This window comes from Bicyclus anynana, chromosome 6 (assembly GCF_947172395.1).
Source record: "Bicyclus anynana chromosome 6, ilBicAnyn1.1, whole genome shotgun sequence".
NCBI classification, from domain to species: Eukaryota; Metazoa; Arthropoda; class Insecta; order Lepidoptera; family Nymphalidae; genus Bicyclus; species Bicyclus anynana.
This window is the reverse complement of record NC_069088.1, coordinates 16,389,919-16,415,475: the sequence shown is the minus strand read 5'-3', so window position 1 is coordinate 16,415,475 and position 25,557 is coordinate 16,389,919. Positions and strand designations below refer to the sequence as shown.

At 36.9% G+C, this 25,557-nt stretch overlaps 1 protein-coding gene across 4 annotated transcripts in view; it reads left to right on the top strand.

Annotated features, from left to right (window-relative positions):
- The window catches only part of LOC112046764 (zinc finger protein jing homolog), a 201,555-nt gene that overhangs the window by 127,880 nt on the left and 48,118 nt on the right, over nucleotides 1-25,557 (top strand). The window contains exon 1 of one of the 4 annotated variants that reach the window (XM_024083550.2): nucleotides 13,041-13,276. The exons of 2 other annotated variants lie outside the window; for them this stretch is intronic. In XM_024083550.2, the coding sequence (XP_023939318.2) occupies nucleotides 13,257-13,276 (20 nt within the window). In that variant the 5' untranslated portion in view covers nucleotides 13,041-13,256. Of the gene's footprint in view, nucleotides 1-13,040; nucleotides 13,387-25,557 lie in introns of those variants that run through there. One more of the 4 variants, XM_052882064.1, reaches the window with a different exon arrangement.

Sequence of the window (25,557 nt, the reverse complement as noted above, 5' to 3'; positions counted from 1 at the left end):
GTTCGAAGAGCTGATAGGCAATGGGATCCAAAGGTACTGTATCAGCGACCCTGCACTGGAAAGCGCAGTGTGTTGGTCAACCCTCACTAGGACCAAAGACACCAACCGGGTTGGCAGGAAGCCGCTGAATGCCGGCACCAGACTATGTTGTTTGGAAGTCCATACAAGAAGCCTTCGGATGATAATGGTGATGATGATGATGATGAGTTTGATTTTTATCGTTAAAGTTAGATAAAGTATGAGTAAGTAGAGGATCGTGTATAGGTGTACGGCTCTCAGGAAAGCCTATATCAGCAGTAGTAGAGAATAAATAAATACTGATGATTGATGTCGTCAGTCCACCTTGAAGGGGTCGACCATCACTACGCTTTCTAGTGCGGGATCGCCATTCCAGCACTTTGGGACCCCAACGTCCATCAGCTCTTCGAACTATGTGCCCCGCCCATTGCCACTTCAGCTTCGCAATTCGTTGAGCTACGTCGGTGACTTTGGTTCTTCAGCGGGTCTCCTCATTTTTGATTCGATCACGCAGAGATATTCCTAACATAGCTCGTTCCAACGCCCTAGCTGAGTTGTATTTCCTGTAAAATAACAAACTGCAAATACTTCCATGGAATTATAGCTAACACGGGCACTCGATCTCCATTCGCGTCGGCTCAAGTAAATTGCCTATCTGCCCACTTCACCCGTTGTAATGGATTTGTCAACAAGTAACTCAATACGCTGAATTGAATTACCGAGACCCACTGCGTTTGCACACTTTAAATATGTATTTTATAATTGGATATCCCGCGTGAAGGGCTCGTACCTACTTCGTGAGGGAATAATGGGACGATGCCGCTGTCGGGTTTTCTTTGTTGCTAGTTCGAACGGGGATCCGTAAACAACCGGCCCAAACGGTCAATATATTTCTTATACCTTGAAGGACATTTGGCCAATATCGTCAACGGTAACAATCTGTTTACTTATATTTAACTGTGTGATATCGAAGGCCCGACTTAATAATCTTAACGTACTTTAAATCCAAATTTGTTTGTCAAAAAATGACAAATTTTAAAACTAGTGTGATATCCTTAAAAATACCTAAATCATGAAGGCAAAAAAAATATAGGTACTGTACTAATAATAAATAACTGAAATTGATACAGTATCTAATGGATATTAATTTAACAACAAAAAACTGCTAATTAAATAGTTAAACTCAAAGCCATACCTACATATATGAAAAATATACATTTTATTAATGATAACTTTACCCAAATGCGATCAGTAGGGTTTGAGAAAATCGCAACCATACAAGCATGCGTGCTTGCACATCGGATGGGTTGGAAGCAGGACTTCGAAGTATGTTAAAGAAAATGAAAAAAAAAGGTTGAGGTAGGTTAGCAGATGTTGTACGAACGAGTAGTTCGTATCGCAAGAGATGCGCACCTCAGATAGTGGTGTGCATCTATCTACGACACGGTTGCAGTGATGCAGCCTATAAAATAGGGCAATGCATGAGAGTGCATATCCGGCGAGGCCCGCATCTTTGTCGGGCCCGCCTCTGTTATCTCGCATTCGCCGACAGACGTAATGCGTGCGCCGTAATTACGCTCAATGCCAGTTTCGGCTTTGCCAACTTCGCTTTGCTGTTCATAACTCTTTTACTAAGTTAATTAATTTTTACTAAGTTGTAGTGAAATGTCTTGAATTGTGAGAGTCGCCGACACCCACTGAGATGTACGTTTTCATTTATTTGTGCTTAACTTACATTGCACAATTGCAGATTTAAATTTATTTGCACAACTTATTCGTCTAGTTTGGCTTGGTTGGCAAGTATGATCTATTTTACTATTTATCCGTTAGTAAAGTAGGTACGCCAGAGTATTATATTCTAATTCTAATAACTATTCTATAAACAGCAATACTATGTTTATTACCAACAAACCACGTCTCATTGTCATACAATATACAAAAAATCTTGTCCTATTTGCCTCGTGTTGGCAAATGGCATTACTTTTATTGTGCATAATAGTTGTATTATTACCGACTAGCGAACTCGGTTAAGCTTCGCTTTGAGCTTCTTCCTTATCTCTACCCTACACTACCCTTCTCCCACCCCTACCCATACCCTACCCCTTTTCTACTCTACCCTACCTCTGAATTCATTTGTTACAAAAAATGTGATAAATGATGAACCGCACTACCGATTTTGTGCAAACTTCACATAAACCATCTACTAATAGTCCGAACAAAGCCAAAGAACATTTGTTTTGGATAGGTGAGCCCGTTCTTGAGTTATAAAGTTACAACGAAAAGTGGCATTGACTTTTTATATATATATAGATGTACATAATATCTGAATTTATAACGACATTTCATTTTTTTTTATATATTCCACCCATTGACCTGTCACCTCATCACAAGTGTTTGGCGTGAGTGATGCGACGAGAGTAGAAATAGAATGTTTTTAAAGAAAACATCACTTGACGTTCCTAACCGAGCATGCGCCACGATATTCGTCTTTGATTTTGTCACTGCCTAACATTTCACTGCTAATGAACACGATAGCTATTAGGTTCGCTTCTTATTTACAAACAAAACGAAATATTTTAACTAATTGTCTCGAAAACAGCTTTACGAAGTACCTAGTAAAATAATTCAAGACAGTAAGGCTGCTCCTAAATCAATAAATAATGGAATTCAAAAATGGAATACAAAAACCATCGAGCAATAATGAGAATTGGCTTTTTACCCTAGAGGTTATTTCGTCCCAAGCCAGTGAGAATATTCAAATTCCACCTACGATTCGTCCCTAAATCCGTTTATCGTCGGCGCAGAAGAAAAGGCTTTGGGAGCGTTTTTTGCACGTTTTTTGTCGCCCTTTCCTTGTGTTAATGCCTGTTACAAGATTTATCACTCGGGCCCTGCTCGCCGCGCGATCCAGTCTAACTCGTTGCCACTAATTAATTTAAACGTGTTCTGTAAGTACAATTGCTAACTATAAATTGTTATGGCTTGTAATTTCATAAGTATATAAAATAAAAGTGTCAGAATGTTTAAATAAGTAAAAAGTTTATATATCCAAGTAGGTAATTAGTAGTTGTTACATTCAAGTGTCTCTTTTTGTTGGAATGCATTAATGCTTATTAAATTTTATCTCTCATTTATTTGTTTACACTAACAATTCTTATAAATACAAAATATAATATAACACTTGTAAAAATGTATAAAAACTCTAGTTGCGGGGTTTTTGTGTTTTTGGTCAATCATACTGGTCAGCGTTCCTTATTGTGTATTGTAAGAAGGTTCTTCCTCTTCACAATACCAGTCTCAAGTCGGATGCTTTCTGTATCTAACGCTTGATTATATTTATAACCATAAGATCTTCTATAGTCATTAGTATCGTTATAGATGTTAATCTTTTTATCAGATATCTCGAATATACATAACATTTTAAAGATTTTTTCAAAGTTATGATTGTTTCTAGACAGCTGAGGCTTTTATTATTGTTCGTAAGGACGTCACAAGTGCATAAAAACGCTAGTTATTCTCGAATGTAGGCCACACGCTGTTACCAACCGCCCAACGCGACGCCGAGCGTAGTCGCGAACCAGTTTTACTTACTATTTATTATCTAATCTTTGCAGCGGTCCAGCGAGATACGATCGCTTTTCTTGCTTCCTCTTTATATGTTGCTCAAGAGTTTAAGACCCTTTTTAAGATGGACAACGAAGTGATCCTTGAGGAGTTTTTGCTCTTGAATTACGGAACCCTATAAATAATAAAATGATCGCTTTTAGACTCTATTTACTCTCTACTTAAGTTAGGATTTCCGGTCCCGTCAATCTCAATGAAACACATCCTTAAGCCTGCTAAAAGCTTAGCATAATCTACCCGCAAAAACCTTATAAAAATCAACCTATCGGTTTTATCATATTCCACACAGATTTTTAGTTGACTGTGCCACTTAAATAAATAAAAATAAAAAGCCTTTTATTTCGCACATAAGTAAATTTTACATAGTGAACTTATAGTAGAACTAGGTTAATAAAATTTTAATTTTGTTACAAAACTAAAAAAATTACAATTTTTCTCAAGTAAGTTATTTTAATATATAAAGTTTTTTTTTTAATAGTGCGAACCCCTCGTCTGCCCATCTACTTCTAGGTCTTCCTCTTTTTCTAACTTCAGTGCAACTTAAATACCTACTTTAAATTGATGTACAGTGAAACTACAGTACTAAAGTCCCGTTTATAATGTTTAAGCATGAGACAGCGTAAGGGCAGCGCTTCAAGCGCTACAAGTAATGGTTGCACTGTCTACTTGCTGCTGGCTAGTGACCGATAGATTGGTAAATTGTCACCGACGCACCGTTGGCTGCTCTTTTGAATGCCTCTTATATTATCGTATCTTATACTATCCCTAAGGCGACTAATAGCACGCTTGTATCGCGTAAAGGTTACAATTATTTACTAAAATTACATCCCTTCTTTCTCTTCCACAGTGGATGTCTGGAAGAGATCGCTCTTTAGCGATAAGACCGCCATTTGTACATTAGTTTCTAATTGTTTATTTTTGTTTTTAATGTACAATAAAGAATATTTCTTCTTCTTCTTCTTCTTCCCTACTGTGTATTTGGGTTTGCTATCGTTATCAACCCATATTCGGCTAACTGCTGATCTCTAGTCTCCTCTCAGAATGAGAGTGGTTAGGCCAATAGTCGACCACGCGGGCCCAATGCGGATTGGCAGACTTCACACACGCAGAGAATTAAGAAAATTCTCTGGTATGCAGGTTGCTTTGCGATGTTTTTCTTCGTCGTTTGAGACATATTTAATTTCCTAAAATGCACACATTTGACAAGTTGGAGGTACATGCCCCGGACGGATTCGAACCCACACTCTCCGAAATCGGAGGCAGAGGTCATATCCACTGGTCTATCATGGACATGCTATAGTCAGGCTTAAAGTTTTATACATGTACGTGAACATCTTACTTAATTATAAGACACTTTGACTAAGTACCTATACCTAATAGTATTTAACCTAGATAACTTTTAATTCTGTGCGTGTGACTTGAAGCTTGCGCATATTGGCGTAGTTACTTTTCTATAAATAGTATACTTAGTGAAAAACATTTAACGACGCGGTGTTAATCGGATGTGAAAATTGACGTGTCCAACTGCACGAGAATACGTTCACGAGTCGAAGCATGACAGTGTGATTAACATATCCGACGTGTGTGGGCGAATTACGACAGACGCCTCGCAAGAGTTCGTTTGAACAACGTGAATGATACAATATAGAGAGCCGACAAATATCCATTTAACCCTCGCACCTTTCCAAACTTTCTTTTGATGAAGTCTTGCGCACTCAACGTTGTAAAATATGCAAGGATCCGTACGCCGAGCGCAAAATAAGCTACTAAAGCCATCAATATTTCAAAGAAATGGCATTCTAATCGCTCCACCAGTCCCTTTGCCCATAAATATTCCAATAGGAACGTAGAAAGAGATATTACGCGGGATATAAAAACGGGTGTCAGTGGGTCAGAGTGAGAGAGGTGCGTCGATCCAGCTTAGTGCACGGCGCAGCGAGGCTCCCTCCTGGCTTTGAGACGCTGAGATCTTACGGAAGTTGACTTGAGGAGCGAACGAACGATAGCTAAAATGAACCATATCGCATTGGAAGACAGAAATACGATAGGGATGTTCTTATACGTATAAACAAAATATTTGTATTGCGTACTCCACACTTCACCGACCATGTTAATTATTGAAAAGGATTATATTGTTAGGAGGGTGTTCTTAACCACCGAATCAACAGAAGGTGTTGTTTTACAATGTACCTGTCTGCCTATAAATGGCATTATAGCTTCGAAAAAGATGGACCTACACTCGGTTTTTATTTAAAAAAAATATAGTTTAAGGAAGAATGTTTTTTAGCTGTGTCGGTACGATTAAGTACAGATAAGCCAATCCGAAGATACTCGTGTCAACATTTTCCGTTATTGTGAAAACTAAAGTCTCATACTAAAGTCCTCATTTAAGTTCAATTATTATGGTCTGTTAGTTTTCATTTAGCTTTTTACATCATAAGCATTATACTGACCAGAACAAAATTAGCCGCTAAGAGTTCTGATCTTAAATGAATACCTTCGAACAGTCGTTATATGGATACAAATCTTTGGCTTTATCTAAAGATATATATCTTTCTTGTAACTCCACTTCTCCTTTTAAGATTCACACCTCTATTTGTAAATACAGAGACGTTATGGAAGTGAAAGCCCCCGGGTTATTTTCCACCCCCTCGAACCCCACTGCGTGGCTACTGACATCAAAGTGCAAAATTTTATTATTACGTTACGAACTGACGGAGGCAAAAAGCACTCCACTTAACTACCGGTGCTTAGGCTTAATCCACTGATTCAGCCATTTCGTACACAACAAATTGAAAAATCCGCGCCGGTGTTTTTCTATTGGCAAATGAAATTTTCCTTTTGTTTCCGACACCAAAGAAACAGCGTCGACATTTAATATTTTTTATTATCTTTCGCCTCTCAAAAAAGAAAGTAATTGCACTTCATAATACAGCTTACATCAGGCCGTTAAAATTGTATGTATTAATATTAAACAATTCTGTTGTCATACGAAAACAATGTAATCATACAAAAAATAAATGTTAATCGTGTCAGGTGTCCGTCAGGGTCTTATTTATCTTAACCGTAAGCCTCGTTCAATGTCTCGGACAGTAAACAACATTGCATAAAGAACGACTTCAATATGTATTGGATTTGTTAGGAGTTATGTGCTATGTCAATTGTGTAATTCCTTCATCTATAATGATCAAATTCTAGAAGTTAATATTAATATTAATTAGCAGCTCCTAGAAGCCGCGTCAAAAACAAAATATTTTGCGAAATTAATGCAGACTATACCACCTTCTACAGTGACATTGATTATTCTCAGTACCTTATTTGATATCATTTCAAATGTACTCGTAAATATCGCGAACCTCTACCACTGAGCGCACACATGCATAATTTTGTCTTTAATTCCAATATATATTTATCTATATATTTATTATTTGTTTACATAACGTTCGTTGTTTATTAAGAGACTAAATGAAATTAAGTAAATTTTCCACATTTGTCCGCCTCAGGTTTGATACGCTAGTGCAACATCTTTAGTATAAGATCTTTGGTCTAAAGAATTTTAGAAATTTAAAAGGGTTTTACCTTATATTTTATGTTTATTACGAGTGAATTTTATATGCTATCAAATAACAAATCATGCGTTGTGACATCCAAAATAAACTTTACAAAATATGCAAAATTTAGACTCATTTGAAAGTATAGAAATAACAAAAAAAACTGCAAGATTTGATCAATATACATTGCCAAGTGAAATAAAAACCCTTGCAAAAACTCGAGTTGTCAAATAAAATGTAATAAAGCAAATGGTAATAAAGGATAAGATATTAATTTTACAAAGTCGAAACGTTCAATTGTGTCACGGACTCACGGAGGAGGCATCGTCCAAAAGGGCAAAGAAGGACGCGGCGGGCGTCGCTCCCGCAGCTGACGGCGCGGCGATTGTTTAGCCGATACGTCTCAATGACGTAGCGGCTCATGGTGTAGCGTATCAGATTGCCGTGTTTACTGACGAGCGCACAACGCAGTACATCGCAGACGTACGTGCGTAGTGTGCAACACAATTCGCCACTGTATTACATACAAGATAGGCGCATTTGACCATGATCTGACCATGTTTTAAAGATATCAAAGCTATAAGAATCAAGAAATACAAACTAGAGAAAAGTATTCTAGACCCTAGAGTTGGGTAAGAAACAGAAGACGCAAAGCGTTTTGCAAAAGTCCTGGGAACATCAACAACATATGGATGATACCCACCCGATGTCTTGTGGTGCGACGGTAGAAAGGGTAAGGTGGGTAACGGATATGACGCCAAATACCTCCTGAGCACTCTCACAGAAACAACTGGCAAATGTCTACTGAATCAATATGACATTTTTAGAAATATAATTATGAGGAACTTATTATGAGAACAAATAAAATAAATATTACATATAAGTGTACCTACATTAAACTATTAATTACATACAGAATGAGTCAATCATGGATTTTATAGGAATATTTATAGAACATGAACATATTATGTAGTATCACAAATAATATACATTAGAGGTAACATGACTCATCTTTTATAGAAAATATTTTATATTAACTCTTGGAATTAGAACTTGAGAAACATGATTTACTCTGGCTTTTGTGGTTTGTGTAATCACAGAGCAGAAAAATATGGTAATTTATAATAGAAGGTTATACTCCAATTCTTAAAAAGAAAATTATATTAAGTCTGTGCTATTTCACGTGTGTCGCATCAGTTTTTTTAGTTTAAAAATAAATACGACAAAACGCACGAAACAATTTCTTAGATGAGAAACGATTTGAAAACTCATTACATTTTGCATCGAATACGTTTGCAACTCGAAAACATTATAAGTAACGATAACTCGAGTGAATTATCATACAGGATAATCGGTGCAAACATCGCGAACGTATGAGTAGTATTAACACATGTAAACAAAATAAACGACGCGATATATCTGGCCGGCCAGACGTACATAGAAACCCACTCAGGGTCCCGCCTGCCGACTCCCGGCCACTGCGAGCATGATAAATGAATGGGAGAGCCTCGCTTTAATTCTTCTCTTTATACCTCGTACGCTGGGGACGTTGGAAATATGACAATAATGGACAAAACTGACACCGCAGAAATCACTGGGGAAATTGATTAAACGGACAAAAAAATGAAATAACGAAGACGGTTCCATTCCACGCTCGCTTTATCTAGCTTGTTGTGTCCTAAAAGATAAAAAATGTCCTTGTACAATTCTGTTCTGTTTTTCACGAATCACGAGAGATTTATGGACTTTCCTGGACCAAAAGTAGCCTGCCTAGTTTTTGAATAAACTATCTTCCAGTTAATGACTCAGTAAAATCTTTCCAACACTTCCAAAGATTATCCTGGAAAAACAGACAGACAGACGTGTAAAATTAAAAAAATATATATATATCGTTGAAGTAATACTTGACAAATTGTTTTGTAATAGACAGACTGAATCTTCAATTTTATTTATATTTATCGATATACTCGGGTACATGTAAAACAAATTTTGAACAATCATATGAAGCCAAGCAGTACACAATGCTGTATTAAAATTCATATAGGTAACATATTCGCATGTGTAATCACGGACATCCTCATTGCCTTGTAGAGGAGGTGTCGTTGCGATTTAATGTTATCTTCAATGAAATACATTAAACATGTTTAATATACCACATGCAGGAGTACCTACACGTAGAGATCAATTTGTAGACAAATGTGAAACATATAGGTCATAATATAAGAGAAGACATCATATTATCATGAGTTATAATAAAATTATTAAAGTGATAAATTTAACACATTTATGAAAATGATGGAATTACAGCGCAGTAGCGTAAATTAAATCTTAAAAGAAACAAATGAATATGGCATTAATAATTACATGTTAAATGTTTGTACCATTAATTAGGCAATGGACGGCCACAAACCACGGACTACAGTTGACTCCGCTATTTGCAGTTCATAATTTTTATTCAAAGGGGCGCGTAGATATACGTGCGTGACTTTTTTACGTAAAACACTTCTTTAGTATGTTGAGTAATTAATTTTGCCTAATGAATGTCGTTATCCATCCCTAACAGATACGAGACCTGAAAAAATGACTTCAATGGCAAAAATACACGCGTGGTCATACATTTATGTGAATCCAAATTTAACCCTCAATGCAATGGATTTAAGGTCGAGCGTTTTTGAAGGAGGCTTAATAACACGCATTCCTAAGTTTGTATTCCATAATCTAAAAGATACCGGAGACAGAGTAGCCACAAAGCGAGGCGGCGAGTGCTGAGAATACGCAAACAGGTGTCGACTCCGAGGTTATATTTGCATATAAATAGAGTTCCTGCTTAACTGTAACACTGGCTCGTCTCTTTCTCTCTCACTCCTCATTTGTTGCGTTAGAGAAGCGCAGGAAGTTACGCCTCCTTGCACGCAATGTACGCGCACCACTCCAGGAGATTCTATTTATGAGCGGTGATGTAACATGCGCAATAGGCTGGACAAATGATTGCGACCGAGGATACTGTATTGTTTTACTCGCGAACCAGTGGGCTTTAATTGAAAATCATTCAGAAGTGGGATGTTTTTTACAAGAGCGGTAAAAAGATTTACATTTTATAAAACTGAAATCTGATTTAAGGGCTGTGCTAATTAATTATAGTTCATGTTGTTGTGAGTATCTTATTATGTTAGAAAAGGAGATGTTGAAAGAATTATGTTGTTTAAATTATATTACCCAAGTAAACTTTTGAAACTAAACATTAAACGCCGGTTTCGCAACCTTCTGTTAAGACATGTCTGAAAGCTTATTCAGAAGTTTTGTCTTTGCAATTTTAATTACAATAAAAAAGTGACTAAACTTACGGGGTAAGACTATCCGACACTGGTTGATACCAGAAACTGCTTCTGTACCTGGCAACCAGTATTGGAGGGGAAATATAGTCTGTGGCGATTACAATAATTCGATAGCAAGCAAGATGATAAAGGGATCTCTTGAAGACCTACAGAGTCGCTACATCATCAACAAGAGGTAGAAGAAGAACAAGACGACACTTATCAGAAAGTGGTGAAACTGCCCCTAATATTATTATTTTACTTATTTCATTGAATAAGTATACAGCTCATACATTCTTATTTCATATTGGTAAAGGGGAATCTCAGCGTTTATCGCATTGCGCTAGTTTTTTCTATGGAAGCTATTATAATGCAAGTAGAACCGGTTGGGTCAGGGTAGCTAGGAAATTGAAAGGTATTCCACGGTGTTCAAGCTTTATACGGCTTGAATAAATGCCTACAGAACTTGTGTACTGAGTGTGTGTGTGTTTCTATAGAAATCAACAACAAAAGTGTTTAAGAAGCAACTATTTTTGGTGGAAAAAATGTTTGAGTATTGACCATGAGCATGGACGCGGTCTCAAATATACGTATAGATCTGTTATATTATGGTCAAAAGTAGTATTTTCATTTATTCTGAAATGAAAATACGGGTAAATGGTGAACATTAATGGTCACAAAACAGAGAGGTTTTAAAAATATCAGAGGGCACAATGCCAAGCGATTAGCGTACTGTCGCTGATTGAGCCGGTTCCGCGTTTCCTCCGTTAGGTATTTGGTGTGCTATTACATCATAGGCCGCTCGTCGCGCCGCGTGCGTGACCCGCCTGCGTGGGCGCAGGTGACATGCGAACTGCTCATTTTTCAGACAGGCAACGCGAGTGGTACGCAACTAGTTCTGTTATCTGAGACCCCTGTTATTTGTGTTCCTCCTTTTTTTCGAGCGTTTTCTATTTGTTCCGTCGGTCCCTTTTTTGCTGGGCTGCACCGGCCGTCTTCGAAGGTTCGAAGCGTTTTTACTGTGGGGAGTGCGGCGCGGGGGGCGCGCGGCCCGCCCCCCTCCCCCGGCGGGCCGTCCTTGGCCCGAGCGTTCACCTTGGCGCGCTGCGCTGCCGCACCACAGGTAACAAAGTTCCGCGAACTACGTGATTTCTATGGCTGTCCGAAAGTGGATCTCGGAGTAGGCATCTCGGGACCAGTCGTCCGACGCTAATGTTACCGGGAACGCTGTAATGAAACACTGACACTGCACAGTGCACACTACCCGCGGACCTCCCGTCAATGCGAAATCTCTTTATACTTTTTACAGTATCTAATGTCGTACAGCCATTAGATCGAGAACACGATCCTCTGCGGACGGAAGCTGTTCGACGTGGTGGTCCCGCATGATTTATTTCGCTGCCACAGATCTCCTGCGTTATGAGTCTGGCTCTGTACATCCTCCCGCGTACATTTTATTACCTACTCGCATTGTGTGTGATAAATGCTGGCTTTTATTTTTAGATTCTTATTTAACACTTTGTATCTTCCGATGAATTTAGTGGATGATCGTTCACTTACATTTATCTACCTACATTTGTTCTGAGATAACATATTTAAGAAAGCTATAATATAGATTAACATACAGAATATATTTATTATATGACTATCGGAGTTAGTTATGAGTGTGGTGTTATCAGAATAACTCCGACGGGATCTTCCGGATTATGGGTAGTTTATCCATTCGTTTCTATGAATTACGGGCTAAGAATTTTTATGTACAAACTTATTTTTTGTGAGTATTCTGAGAATCAAGAGATCATAAACTTTTAAATGTTTTCACAGAAATTAGATTTATGGTAGAGATAAGCTCGAGGGAAGTTGTAGTTTCAGCAAAAGCTTAACTTAGTCGCCCTCCCATCAGTAGCTCCAATCAACTGCTTATTAGCAGTCATCCCTGTAGGTATTGCAGTCGCTTGTCATGTAAGGCAATAGCTGCATCGTCTACATGTTGGTCTTCAATATCTCCCGCAGTCCGTTTATGATCGGGTCGTTGATTTATTGCAAGTCTGCATTTGTTGCTTACGATGTGGAATATTTTAGCAGAGTTATAGGCGTTTTAGTGCTTTCAGTGCCAGTCGACGCCTGCCATAAGTTCGTTCACCTGCCTGTCATATCAATCACGTCATTGCCTCGCGCTTTAACGATGAACAAGCGGGTGTACGGCGTGATGTATCCGCTGCAGCTCTCGCGCGCGAACAATGGGCACCGGAGACTCGGCCAGTGAAACTGACCGGAGTCTCCAGAGAACCTGACGCACGTAATCTTATCGCATTAGGCCGGACATAGGAAGGGCATTAAATTTGAACGATCGTCGTGAAGCGGCGGGCACAGCGAACGCGCCTGAAACCGGTCGGCCGTCCGTAAATAATGGATTAGAGGTGGGGTGCGGCGGGCGAGGCGGGGGGTGTGGCGCACGCACCGGCTGCGCGCGTCGGGGCGCGGGGGGCTGCGGGGGGGCTGCGCCTCCCGTCAGCTGTTGCGCGCCCGGGACCGCGCGCACTGCCGTGCCGCCAATGCATCGGCGTTCATAGCGCACGCCGCCCGTCTCGCGCTCCCGACCGCCGCGACAGTGAGTGCCGTGCAGTGACAGCAGTGTCAGCAGTGTGGCGACAGTGTGATCGATCGCGAGTGTGTGCATGCATGATGGCGAGGATGTGCAGTGTTCGGCTGGCCAGGAGCTGACCGCGGCGCCGGGCGATGCGAAGTGATGTTACGACATCGACCGAGGTGATTATCCCGGCGCGTAAAACACCACGCACGAACCTCGCCGGTCGGCGGTCGCTCCCGTGACGATCGTCGCCCGGCCCCGATTCCCCGTCATGACTTGCTTGCTATCGGTAAGCGACGCCAGAACCATAATATTTCGCGCTTTTTTGGGTGCACCCAAAAAAATAACCACTACGTCGGGTGCAACAAAAATCGTTTTTTGTTGCATCGCAACAATGAGTCTCCCTTCAGCTTAGGGGGCCTATTGTGAATTAGTTGCAGACGGTCATGTATTTTTTTCCTTACTCTTTAACCATTTTGTGAGTTGATTTACAATGTGAGTGCTTAGGTAGGTAGTATCGATATAAGGTATTATGTATTTACCGACTTATAATTCTGCCGTACTTTATCAGTAAAAAAAATCTACACCGAGAATTCGCTTTTTTAGCGTCCCGAACGTACGTACGTATTTTTACTTAGTTCCCTTCGTTTTATAAACTTGTACGATCATAATATATTTCATTTAGTCATAATTTGTTTGGTTCATATATTACGCATGTAATATCTTGTATCATTTACCTCATATAATTTAAGGAATTACAGTATTCCCCAGACTCGTATGAGCCATCATAATAATCGCCGTTTTACGGAATTGTAAATTCCGTTTTACGGAAAATCGAAAGAAAATTAATAACGTTAGAGATTAGTAACCACAACTTCGAACATGAATATAGACGTGCTTGACGTATGTGACTCCTAATACTAAATATACCAACATTAAACTAAAACAGAACGCAACATTGAAAATGACAGAAAAATATAAATAATTGCAGTAATAATATATAAAACATAATAGTATTTCATAGCTGGGAAGAAGAAACTTTAAACAATGTAAGTTAATACATTTTACTTGGAGTATTTTATTACTAATTATGTCATTAACTTGTTTAAATTACTTAAAGCTACTGAGGCAAAGTTAACTCGTCTTTACTTGCTGCAAATAACACTATCAGACTCTAGTTCAGTTATTATTTACCTTACGTTTTACAAACAATGATCTACTTAATATTTGTGTGAAGCAACACATTCTAGTTAAGCTACTATGATATAAATGAGACAATTTATATCTTAAGTAATTTAATATTTATGAAAAATACCTATACTTAATACAGATAAAAATCTTTTGAATTTATTAATACATACATTTATAGCGACATCATGTATTCAAGCTTCTTTAATCAATAATTTTGTGGTTTTAATAAATTACTAGTTCGGGATTCCACTGCATCTGTTTTAAACAGAAACTTGTACTGATAACTTACATTTTCAGTTGTGCTTGGTTGTTTTTTGATTGTTTGTCGTACAAACTAAAGCAATGAAATAAATAATGTTTATTTGTATGTTTTTCTCAAATTTTGTTTAAAATAAATACAGTTTCAATTATATAAAATATTAAATTCTATTCATTAGATCATTAGTGATTGGTTTCAATTGGTTATATCTTCACATATCTAATCCAACTTCTTACTTACTCTTGATCTTTATATTCTAAACCTATATGTTACTAGTCTAAGTATATAACGATTGTGTTATGTTGTTTGTTTCGATATTATTGATATATTTATAATCGTTAACATATGAAATGAGTGTCGATAATTCTTAAACATTATTCTGCTCTAGCTAAGCAGCCTGCACGATCCTATAACATAAGTACAAAGCAGGTGCAGACTCCACCTTGTGCTAAACCTTTCCGGTTTTGTCTGTAGAGTAATTATTTATTTACATTATAGTCTTCTATGTCTAAGGCAACGCTAAAAATTCTCAGTTCGTTTACCTGCTTTTTATTAAGTAAAATTGGTGTAGTTTCATCTTAAGCTAAAAATAGTATCCATTTTAATCGTAACATAGATCCATTCAATTTATTTAAGCCATAAAACCGGTAAGTTCCAACTTTGATATTGATTAAAAATTGTGTTAATTTGATTTTCATACCTTGATTTTTATTTTGAGTTGTTTCCATAAACATTAAACTTATCATAGGAAGAAGTAACTTACCCAAGAATCTCTTTGGTAAGTTACTTTTTCCTTCTTTGGTTTTTTAGTTATTTTAGATCACAATCAATGTAACGTTTCCGGTCTTTTATATTGCAATTATTGCAAAACTTCTATGTGTTAGGTAGGCAGTTGGAACTTGTAGTTCCTTGTTAGGAAATCATTGAAATTCTTACCGGGTAACTTGTGTTCGTCATAGTATCTTAGCGGATATGACGCATCGTTGTCTTTAAAAGAATTATCATTATAGACATTTTGATTTCTTGCAATGTTAATTATTAAGTTATAATAATATTTACTTCGACTTTTCTCTTAACTTTAAATTATTGCCTCCTTATCAATCTGTATATAACATATACTTAATATCTAGTTCAAATAGCAACAATGTATTCATAATGATCATCGAAGTTTATATCTCGCTGATTGTTATTAGATAAACTTGATTTCTTCTTATTTATTGTTATTTATTGTTAAGTTTTTCTTAAATAAGTAGAATAAAATTTGTAAGTGCTCTGTACGTAATAACATAACATAATTAATCAATCAATGATAAATTTTCTATCACATATATTTTGTTTTTGGCTTCAGCAAAAATATTTTTTATTTATTCTACCAAAACAAAGCCTTGAATGAGTGGGATGTCACATCATACTTGAAGTTATAATATCCCTTTGAAGTTCAAATTACTGCAGTCCTTGTCTTCAATTACTTTAAAGTATTCATCAAACTTCAAAGCGATCTGAAGGTGATTTATTTTTAAAGTCTCTATGTAATAGTATATTTTGTTGTCATTGTAATAAATTACTATCAAAATTTTATTTAATAAAACTTGTACACAATAGTAGAATAATTGCTAAGGTGTAAATAAAAATTGTTATTCGTATTAATAAAAATAAAAATATAAGAGTATTATCGCTAACGCGACTAAGTTTAAATGGGTTACTTGTTTACCGTTTGTTTAACTTTGAAAATAATATTTACTGCCTTTTTGTTAAAAACTTTATAAAGGTTAACAAAAAGTTTTTACCTTTTTCTTGTTAAATTCGTAGTTTCGAAACTAATACCGTCACATTGTGAACTAGTATTATTAATATTGGCTTTCATAGATGAAACTGAGAGTTAAGGCCTTTTAGTCATTATCAGTATAGTTTTTTACGACTCTACCTTATCTTTTGTAACTGAGGGGACCCTTTTTTCACAATTCTTTGTAAATCACAGCTGTATGTGATTACCAAGTTTCCTTTTTGTAAAAAAAATTTATCTCGAAATTTTTTATGGCTCTAAGGGCAAAGCTTTTGAAGGGTAGTGAATTTCTTCGTAAGAATAATTCCTAACTTTTTCAAAGAGTAGCGATGCAGAAGATTGAATTACATTTTATTTTAAGAAGTTAATTGTTTAATTTTTATTGTTTATTTTCATTGGCATTCTACTTTGAAATTCTATTATTTGATATTTTCTTTTCTTTTAGTTATGTTATCATCATTAGTTATAAAACAATAGTGTTTGCATGATCAATAAAATACAAGACGCGGAGTTCATATAAGCTTATGCATAAATTTTGTATAGTTTTAAGCCTTCCATCCGTCGCATTCCTGTTTGATCGTTCGTTACCATGCCTGCTTTATAATTTTTTTAATTCTCTGTGATTTTCATCAGATTGGTATTGACACTGAGTGATTATATATTCTGTCTTTCTGCATACACAGTTAATAAAATTAAGGAAACCCTAGTTTTGTGATAGTATATTTTCTGTAGCACACACAAGTGATCTAATCTAGTGAATTGTTTATTGAATGTATAACTTTTCCATTACTTAAACTAAAAAACTGCTGCAAATTTATAATATTTTTTGTAGTCGTATTATGCGAGTAAATTCTGCTAAAATGTTTGCCTTATTTAAAGTGCGTCAATCTCTTTCTTGATTGCAGACTGGGAACGGTATGTAAAATGTTTTTGCTCTCTAGTGCCTATTGATTTCAATTTCAATTACGTTCCTAAGTGGATGTCGTGTTGACGATCGTCGATGCAACGGTTTGAGTTTTGACTGCGTCGCCGTGGCGTTGCATCGAGCGCATAACGCGATTTAAATCCAATCTCACTCCGCACGCTCCATTTCCGAGTCGAATGAGCGATGATCTAACCCTTTCGTATCATGCCCGACAGATTGTAATGCAACAGAGATTATGGAGCATCATCTCCTGATTTTTGACGTTATGGTAACACTTACTTACTCGTTATAATTTAGAGAGCAATAAACACTTAAGAAATCGACTACGGTTAAATTAAAATATTTGAGACTCGAAATGTTATCTTGAATTTTTAACATATTGCTGGTAATCTTATATCTAATGCAACTTACATTGCTTACAGGATTATAAACAGCTTTACTTTTTGTAATACTAACGACTAGAGTGAAGCTATGTTGTGCTGTGATTGTGTTCTAAAGACAGCTGATGTTTGTTCTTTATTTTCAACTATGTTACTTGATAAAGCACGATGAATGTTAATATTGTCTATCAATTTTTAAGTGTGTGTTTAATATATCTGTCCAACTTTAAAATTATTTAATTTTGCGGCGATTCATAATTAAATTGCTATTACTTGTTCAATACAGTTTAGTTTTATAATCTATGCGACCATCACTTTATAGAGACACACATAAAAAATAAACGATTCCTTCCTATACTCCGCTTCAATGGTCGTGTAGTTGTGTGTCATGATAGTTGTGTTTATCATTACCATTTTACACACTCTAATTACGCGCGAAGCCAACGCGCCCATTGCTTCATTGTCGATTACATCACACCATTTGTATCTATTAGTGTTCTTACGAACACTTGACTGTTTGGGGCCAATAGTCTGTCTACGTTTATTGTTTCTATTATTATCATATTTTAGGATACAATAGCACACGAAGATAGACTGTTAACAATGTTAGTATAGAAAACCATGTAATAAAGTAATACATAATTTAGCACTTTGTCCTACACTCACTGGCATTACTTGACGCATAGATGTGTTTTATCTATAACGTTTAATACAATCAGTAGAAAAAAATCGGTTGTCTGTAAAGTCGGTTTACTGACGATAGTTGAACGTGACAACGTCATAAGAAAATACTGATGGAATGGTTGCATTTTTCAAAAGAAAATGTCCGTTTTTCTGAAATACTGTTTAATAATCTTCATAGACCAGAATATACTTTGTTTCTTGTAAAAAAAGTTGGCAACCCTAGAACGCGGGAACGACGTATGACGTCATCTTTTTTCGATTGTGCAGCCGGCTTTATAAGACGTTGTCACGTCAAAAGAAACTTTTTTTTTTTATTCTTTGCGAGTTTAGCCCTTGACTACAATCTCACCTGATGGTAAGTGATGATGCAGTCTAAGATGGAAGCGGGCTAACTTGTTAGGAGGAGGATGAAAATCCACACCTCTTTCGGTTTCTACACGGCATCGTACCGGTAGAAACTCCAGAGAAGAGACTCCTTGTATTGAACTCGTAGTAGACTATTAAAATATGCTGACGATGATGAAAAGAATATAGAAATTTCAGTGCCACAATTGTAGGAAATTAGTCCGACAATTGATGCACGCGGTATTTTTTAGGCGTGTTCGACAAATTGACACTTACCCGCGACCGGTTGCCGCTCGCCGCGCCGACGGACAGACAACCTGATCGCGCTGATTTGTTATTGTCACGCGCTGTATTGTCTTGACGGATTGAGAGGCATTTTTTATTTAATTTTTTTTTCATTAATTTCATTTTGTTCTCGTCCTTTGTTGATTGTTGTAGAAACACGCACCCACGGAACCGGTTCCGAGGTAATAGCGTCAATTGCAACCGATCGAACGGGTTTTAGGCCTCGTGTTTATTTTGTGCTACAGAAATTATGTGAAATTACAATATGCTGTGTGATTTTAATTATCTACACATACACAGGTACGGGCATGTTATTGATAAACTCGTTTGTATCTTGTGTTTTTTTTTTCTTTTTTGCTGAAGTAGTTCATTGTTGTACAAGACTTAATATTAAATAGTTGTTAGCGATAAAGTGATATGGTAATAACAAAATTATTATATATATATTAGGTTTTACGGGCTCCTTAATGTACTATTTATTTGTAGTTAGTCTGTACGCCGTAGAAGTAGGTGCGAGAGGATTACCAGCAAATTCTCTCTATAACTTGCTTAAAGACCTTGGCCTCTCTAGAAGTGCAGCTAGTTCTATATTAGAACGAGTATCCAAAGCTGCTTTAATAGAATCTTACCAAATTTGGATAGGTAGGGAGAACAACACGAGCAGAGAAGGGGAGTGTTGATCGATCGTCAAGGAATTCCTTACATCCAGTAGTCACAAGTCCTGGACTTTGCTTGGTGTTTTTCTTTCTACCACGCGATGGACTCGGCACTTGCACGGTGAATCCATGGAATGCTAAGATATTCGTCTCTTAAAAGCATCATAAGCATCATAAGACAAAAATGCATTTTTTGTCCAATTCACGCAATTATCTATAAAACCGTTATATTAAATTACCAGCAGGGTTTTTATGTGTATCGGTGGTTACCGTTCCCGTTAATTAAAGTGCATTCACACTTCACATAGGGATACATACCTACATATATGTATATAAATCGTAACAAACAAACAATCAAATCTTACCTCTTTATAATATTAGTGTCTAAATTTCCATGATGTTACCCATATTGGTAAAGATTATTTTATTACCGTTTTTTTTGTGTTATGTTAATCAGAAACTATTTCCGAAATTTACTATGAGTAGGTATGAAAGACAATTTTTAATCTCGGGAAAACAATGGATAAAAAAACACGTTTACACTTTACAGAGTTGTAAGTTCTATGCAAAGATTTTATACTACCTGTCACCTGTATGACCTGTATGATTTGTCACTATCGTGTCGAGACTGAGGCGAACAAATGAGGTTAATTGTCTTAATTTAATTTAGTCGGACAGTAAATAACGAAAGTTATTTAAACAAATAGTACCTAAATACAATGTCAACAAAGTCGAGTTGCGTGTTTAGGAAGTGTAAAAACTCTATTATACATAAATATATGTATAATGAAAGTAAACACAAAATTTTGCATGTGTGCGCTCAGTGGAGTAGCTAAATACGACTAGCACTTTTTGCGGTGATTTTGTAGGCACGTAACATATCTATTTATCTAATAGTATGAAATCGTTGGTTGGAAGCTTGTAAATTAAACAATCTCATGTAATACGAGCCCCGCTGATAGTGTAGTTAAGTCACAAGAAATGTTACCTACATAAAAAGTTTATTGTAGGAATGCATATTAAATCATTTCTCGTATTGTGCACTTGTAAACATACGCCCCGCCGCGCTCAAGAGCCCGCAATAAAAACTATGTTATTATTATTTCTTGGGAAATTGCTTTTGAGACATAAATCTTTGTACAAAGTGTACGTATTTTGGGTACTCTCTGATTTGATACCCTCGATTAGATACTATAAGTTTTTGTTTTTTGACTGATTCATAAATGAATTAATTAATAAGATCATTTTGCTACTCACGGGCAAATAAAATTCTGTTTTCCACATAATCTCGCGGGAACCATGGACATTTTCCGGGATAGTTAGTCTATGTATTTATCCAAGGTATGATCTATGACCATTCTAAATTTAAGATAAATCTGTTCAGTTGTTATTGCTAATGGAATTGTTGTTGTTGTTAAAGGAATAAGAAACAAACACTTACACACACGAAATCTTTTACCTGTATAATATTAGTGTAAAACTCAACAAAATATTAACGAGTCATTGCCACCCAGGTTCGATACAATATCTTAATGTTTTATATTTTATAATCCTGATTGGATCGTACCGCGTTGCAAGAACCAGCTCCTGACTAAGGGCCCCGTAAGGGTTCGAAACTAGTCGGGCGTTCTCCGACGTTAAATCACATGAGTTTTAGCCGTGTTTTATAATAAATGAATATGAATCACGATAGTTTAAAACCTTCATATTTAACTTTCACAGTCATACAGAAAATAAAAATCTCGATATGTTGGGAAAAAAAAAATAATAACTTCCATTGCCATAGTAAGTAAAAATAAAAAACCTTTACCGCTTCCAATCCAGGTTTTTTTATACTTCTGCACAGGCTATAACTTGAAAATCTTTACGGGCATTGACTGCTCAACGCGTTTCCCTTTTCGGGTAATTAAAAAAAACCATTATGACTTATTTTTACGTAATAAAACCCGTAATGTAATCCAATTTGAAAATAAATGAATTCATACGGATAACGATATTTTATTCATAAAGTCGTAATATTTAACGAAGTAGGAACATTGCTCTGTGTTTGTTGTAAAAGAAAACCACGGTCCGGTGAGCGCGCTGCGAGTAATATTAAAAGGGCTTAATTTTGTAATTAGTTACTCGTACCTAGTTAGGTACTTCCACAGCTTAGATTAAGTTCGCCTTGAGAAACACTTATTTGGCTTCCATGTTTCTTAATTTCGTTCCGTTTTCCACGTTCTATTTTAAAATAACTTCGATGCACTACACTCGAATACTTCTAGCTCTGGTTATTTTTGTTTTCAGATAGGTCCTCTTTTTATCTGACTCGTGCTTACCCCGTTCACTAACCCTGTGCAATGTAGTGCAACGTGTGTTGTACCTAGATGTGCACGCTGAGATGAAGCGGGGTGCTTACAACGCGAGAATAATCATTAAACGAACCTCTGTACCACTATGGACTTCTCGCACTGACCGTTGTTACAAATTATATTCAGACTGTGTGTCAAATCTTATCTAGCAAACTATGTATCATAAGGTATATAATATTCGTGGATCGATGTTCTTGTAGTTTTCGTGGGTTAATAGATTGGAGCAGGCTTCGTTTCAGTAAATTCTTCCAGAAGTTTATTAGAATTCAATTCCACACGGACAATGTCACGAGTACCCGCTGTTTACGCATGTATGTACCCACTGCTTGATCTAGACGTTAACACGCTCGTTTTAGGTTCTGTAATAATCTAAATGCCGACCCTGTTTCGTTGATGATTTTGTTTTTTATGTCATTAATGGTTACCTGAATGTATACTTCTTCCAGAAAAATAAAAACCACACCGAAAAAAACAATTTTTTCTATTAGTGTAGTGAACCACCAGTTGTGTTTCTGGTCAGGATAACGTATACTAACTGAAATAAGTTACGAGTACCTATAAAGAATAGATTTTCACAACAAAAAGCTCTCGTTTCCACTGATCGAGTCGGGCTGAGTAGCGGAACAAGCGGCCAGACTGTGAAATGTATGCCAGTGTCGAATCTACGATTAATCGTCGCAGTCGCACCTCTCACACTGACTGGCGCGTTTATTTATAAAACTGTTACGTGTACTCGTAAAGATTACATATCATTAGATCATATAAACTGGCACACTAACAAACTTGACATTTAAGTAGAAGTGTAGACAAAAGTTTTGTATACGCACTAGATTTACAAAAGTTACGGAATGGAATTTTCCTACTTCATTATGAGTTCGTTACAGGTCGGTAAGCACTAAGCAGTGTATTTATTCATATACAAAGTGTTTCCTCTGCTGTCTTGATACGCAAACACGTCTTATACTTCATGGATAATTTTCATATTATTATAAGGTGATGGTGATAATTTAATTTAATACTTAAAACTAAAGCTAAGTCGGGCGTGTACTTGTTCAAGGTTAAACCCAGTGTTATCAATGTCAGGAAGATGCGATCGCTAAGAGGTTTAATTTTCGACGCACGGTCAGTGCGAATGGTGCCGGCGCGGGTGGCGGGCGTTGACCCCGATCCGCATTGAATAGCATCTCGTTCGTGGGACGTTCGCTAAAAATACGTGCGGCGACGCGCCGCGCATTACGATGATAGTGCTATAGTATGCGCGTGCTCTCTGCTGCGATTTTATTAATTTTTAACAATATTTGTTTATTTTGATTGCTTTTGATATTTAATATTCCCAATATCTGAGCAACAGTGTTATTATTACATTTGGTTTTTAATGAATATTTTTAAATACAAAATCTGCAGTAATTGTACCATGTTTTAAGGTTAGCTTTTATACAAAAGTGATATGTTAAGTTTACCGTGTGAATCAGTGTGTCTGTATATTACATTGTAGCTACTAAACGAGTAAATCGATTCAGAAAATTCTTGGCTATGTACGGTAATAATCGGTCAAGGCAATGATGCAACGATATAACAATTATTTTTATTGGAACGAACTGTAGGAGATTTTAACTAGTTAAGCTACTGGTATTGAGGCTTGTTGACGTTTATTTTTGATTCAAGCTAATTTTATTTATTTATCCTGGTAATTTATAAAGAAATTACGTATCTGAACGTTATTAACATTTTCATTACATGGGTTTATAACCAAATTACAAAATTTCAAATATTATAAACAATCCTTGTGTACTTTAATGGCTTACATTACAACTGAATTGACTTAATAGATAAAGCTTAAACCCGTATGTCAATAACGTTGAAGGGGGTTATCTCTGGATCTACTGGATTTTGAAAATTCTTTTACTAATAGAAAGCCACGTTATTTGTGAGTGACATACATGCTTTATTTTATCCATGTATTCCCAGGGGAACGGGAACTATGCGGGTGAAACTGCGGGGCGTCAGCTTGTTTTTGTATAAAAGTACTAGCCGCCGCGTGGTTCCCGTTCCTGTAGGAATACGTGGATAAAATATAGCCTATAGCCTTCCTCGATAAATGGGCTATCTAACACTGATTTTTCAAATCGGCCCAGTAGTTCCTCAGATTAGCGAGTTCAATCAAACAAACAAGCAAACAAACTCTTCAGCTTTATAATATTAGTATAGATATCGGTCATTTATAGGTAACGCAGTTTGACCGCGTACGAAACATCGTGCCGTGCAGGTAGGGTAGGCGTATCGGATGGCGCGATCAATCTTTTTTTGCCGAAAAGGTCCAGTGGCGTTACAACCAGTTTTGTAAAAATAACACAAGTAACACATTACAGTGATTAATACGGATCTCGCCCGGAGGGAACAACGACCGTTCCGACCGTGTAGGTAGAATTCAGATTTTCATGCTTTTTTTTTGCGTTTGCTCTGATTTTTTTTTTTTGGGATTTGCTTCGGATTAGGTATATTGTGTTTTTGAATTTATTACCTACTAGCTGTGTTGCCAAACGTATTTGTTGGCGTGCGATTCGGTTTTTGGTCGTTAGGGCTCCTTATAATTTCAGGGTATTGTATTTTGTTTGTCTGTTATAGTTGCCCTATCGGTAAAGGTCAAGTAATTTGGCATACTTTAAAGATGCAGCGTATAAATAAATCTGAGTATGGTGAAAAAAAATACCTACGTCTGTTAATTTTGCCTGGTATTATATATTGACTGTATTGATACTTATTAGGTTAGAGGTAGAAGCCTAACTTGTTGTTAATGAGAAAAACACACAACATTCATTTTGTTTTAATCTGTAGCATTTACATCGCAACGAAAGAGAGACTGCACAGAGATAGAATATAGTCGACATTTCCACAGGAACTACGTGAGGCACGGCGAGTTTATTATAGTATTTAGATAAAAAATGATATATTGTAGGCCACAGAACACAGATAAAGCATTTTTTTTCAAATCAGTTGTAGGTAGGTAATAAATAGTTGTAGTTCCGAGGCCGGAAGTCGATGTGTCGCCGCGACGCACCGTTGTCTTCCGCACGTTGAGTACAGGACACGCGCGTCTCCTCGCGTCCCGATACTTTATTGTTGTTATCGCGTCTCCGAGATGTTCGCGACCGCGCCGGAAGCGAGACAGGTCCGTCGGCGTTACGTAACTAGTCTGCGCCAGTGTACCTACTCTGTAGCATGCCTGCCTAGTGTGTGCTTTTCAGGGAAACACGTGACAAACAGCTATGTGTAATGAAATGTCTACCCCTGCACTGCTGCATGTGATTTTTAGAGCACCCGCTCAATTGCAATTCTTAGTTAGCCGATTATCGAACTTGCAAACTTTTACAATTGGTTGGACAACTTTTTAATTGTACATAAACGAAGTAGGATTCTGATGCGATCGGTTTCCAATTTATTAGTTGGGCGATTTAGTTGGAGAAGTAAAGCAAATAGTGTTAGTATACTTACTCTGCGATTTAATCGGCCAACTACCTGAGTATCGTAAGTGAGCGGGTGCTCTCAATGTTAGCGCTCGGGGTTGTGTCCAGAGTGTAGATACGACGAATGTCGATTT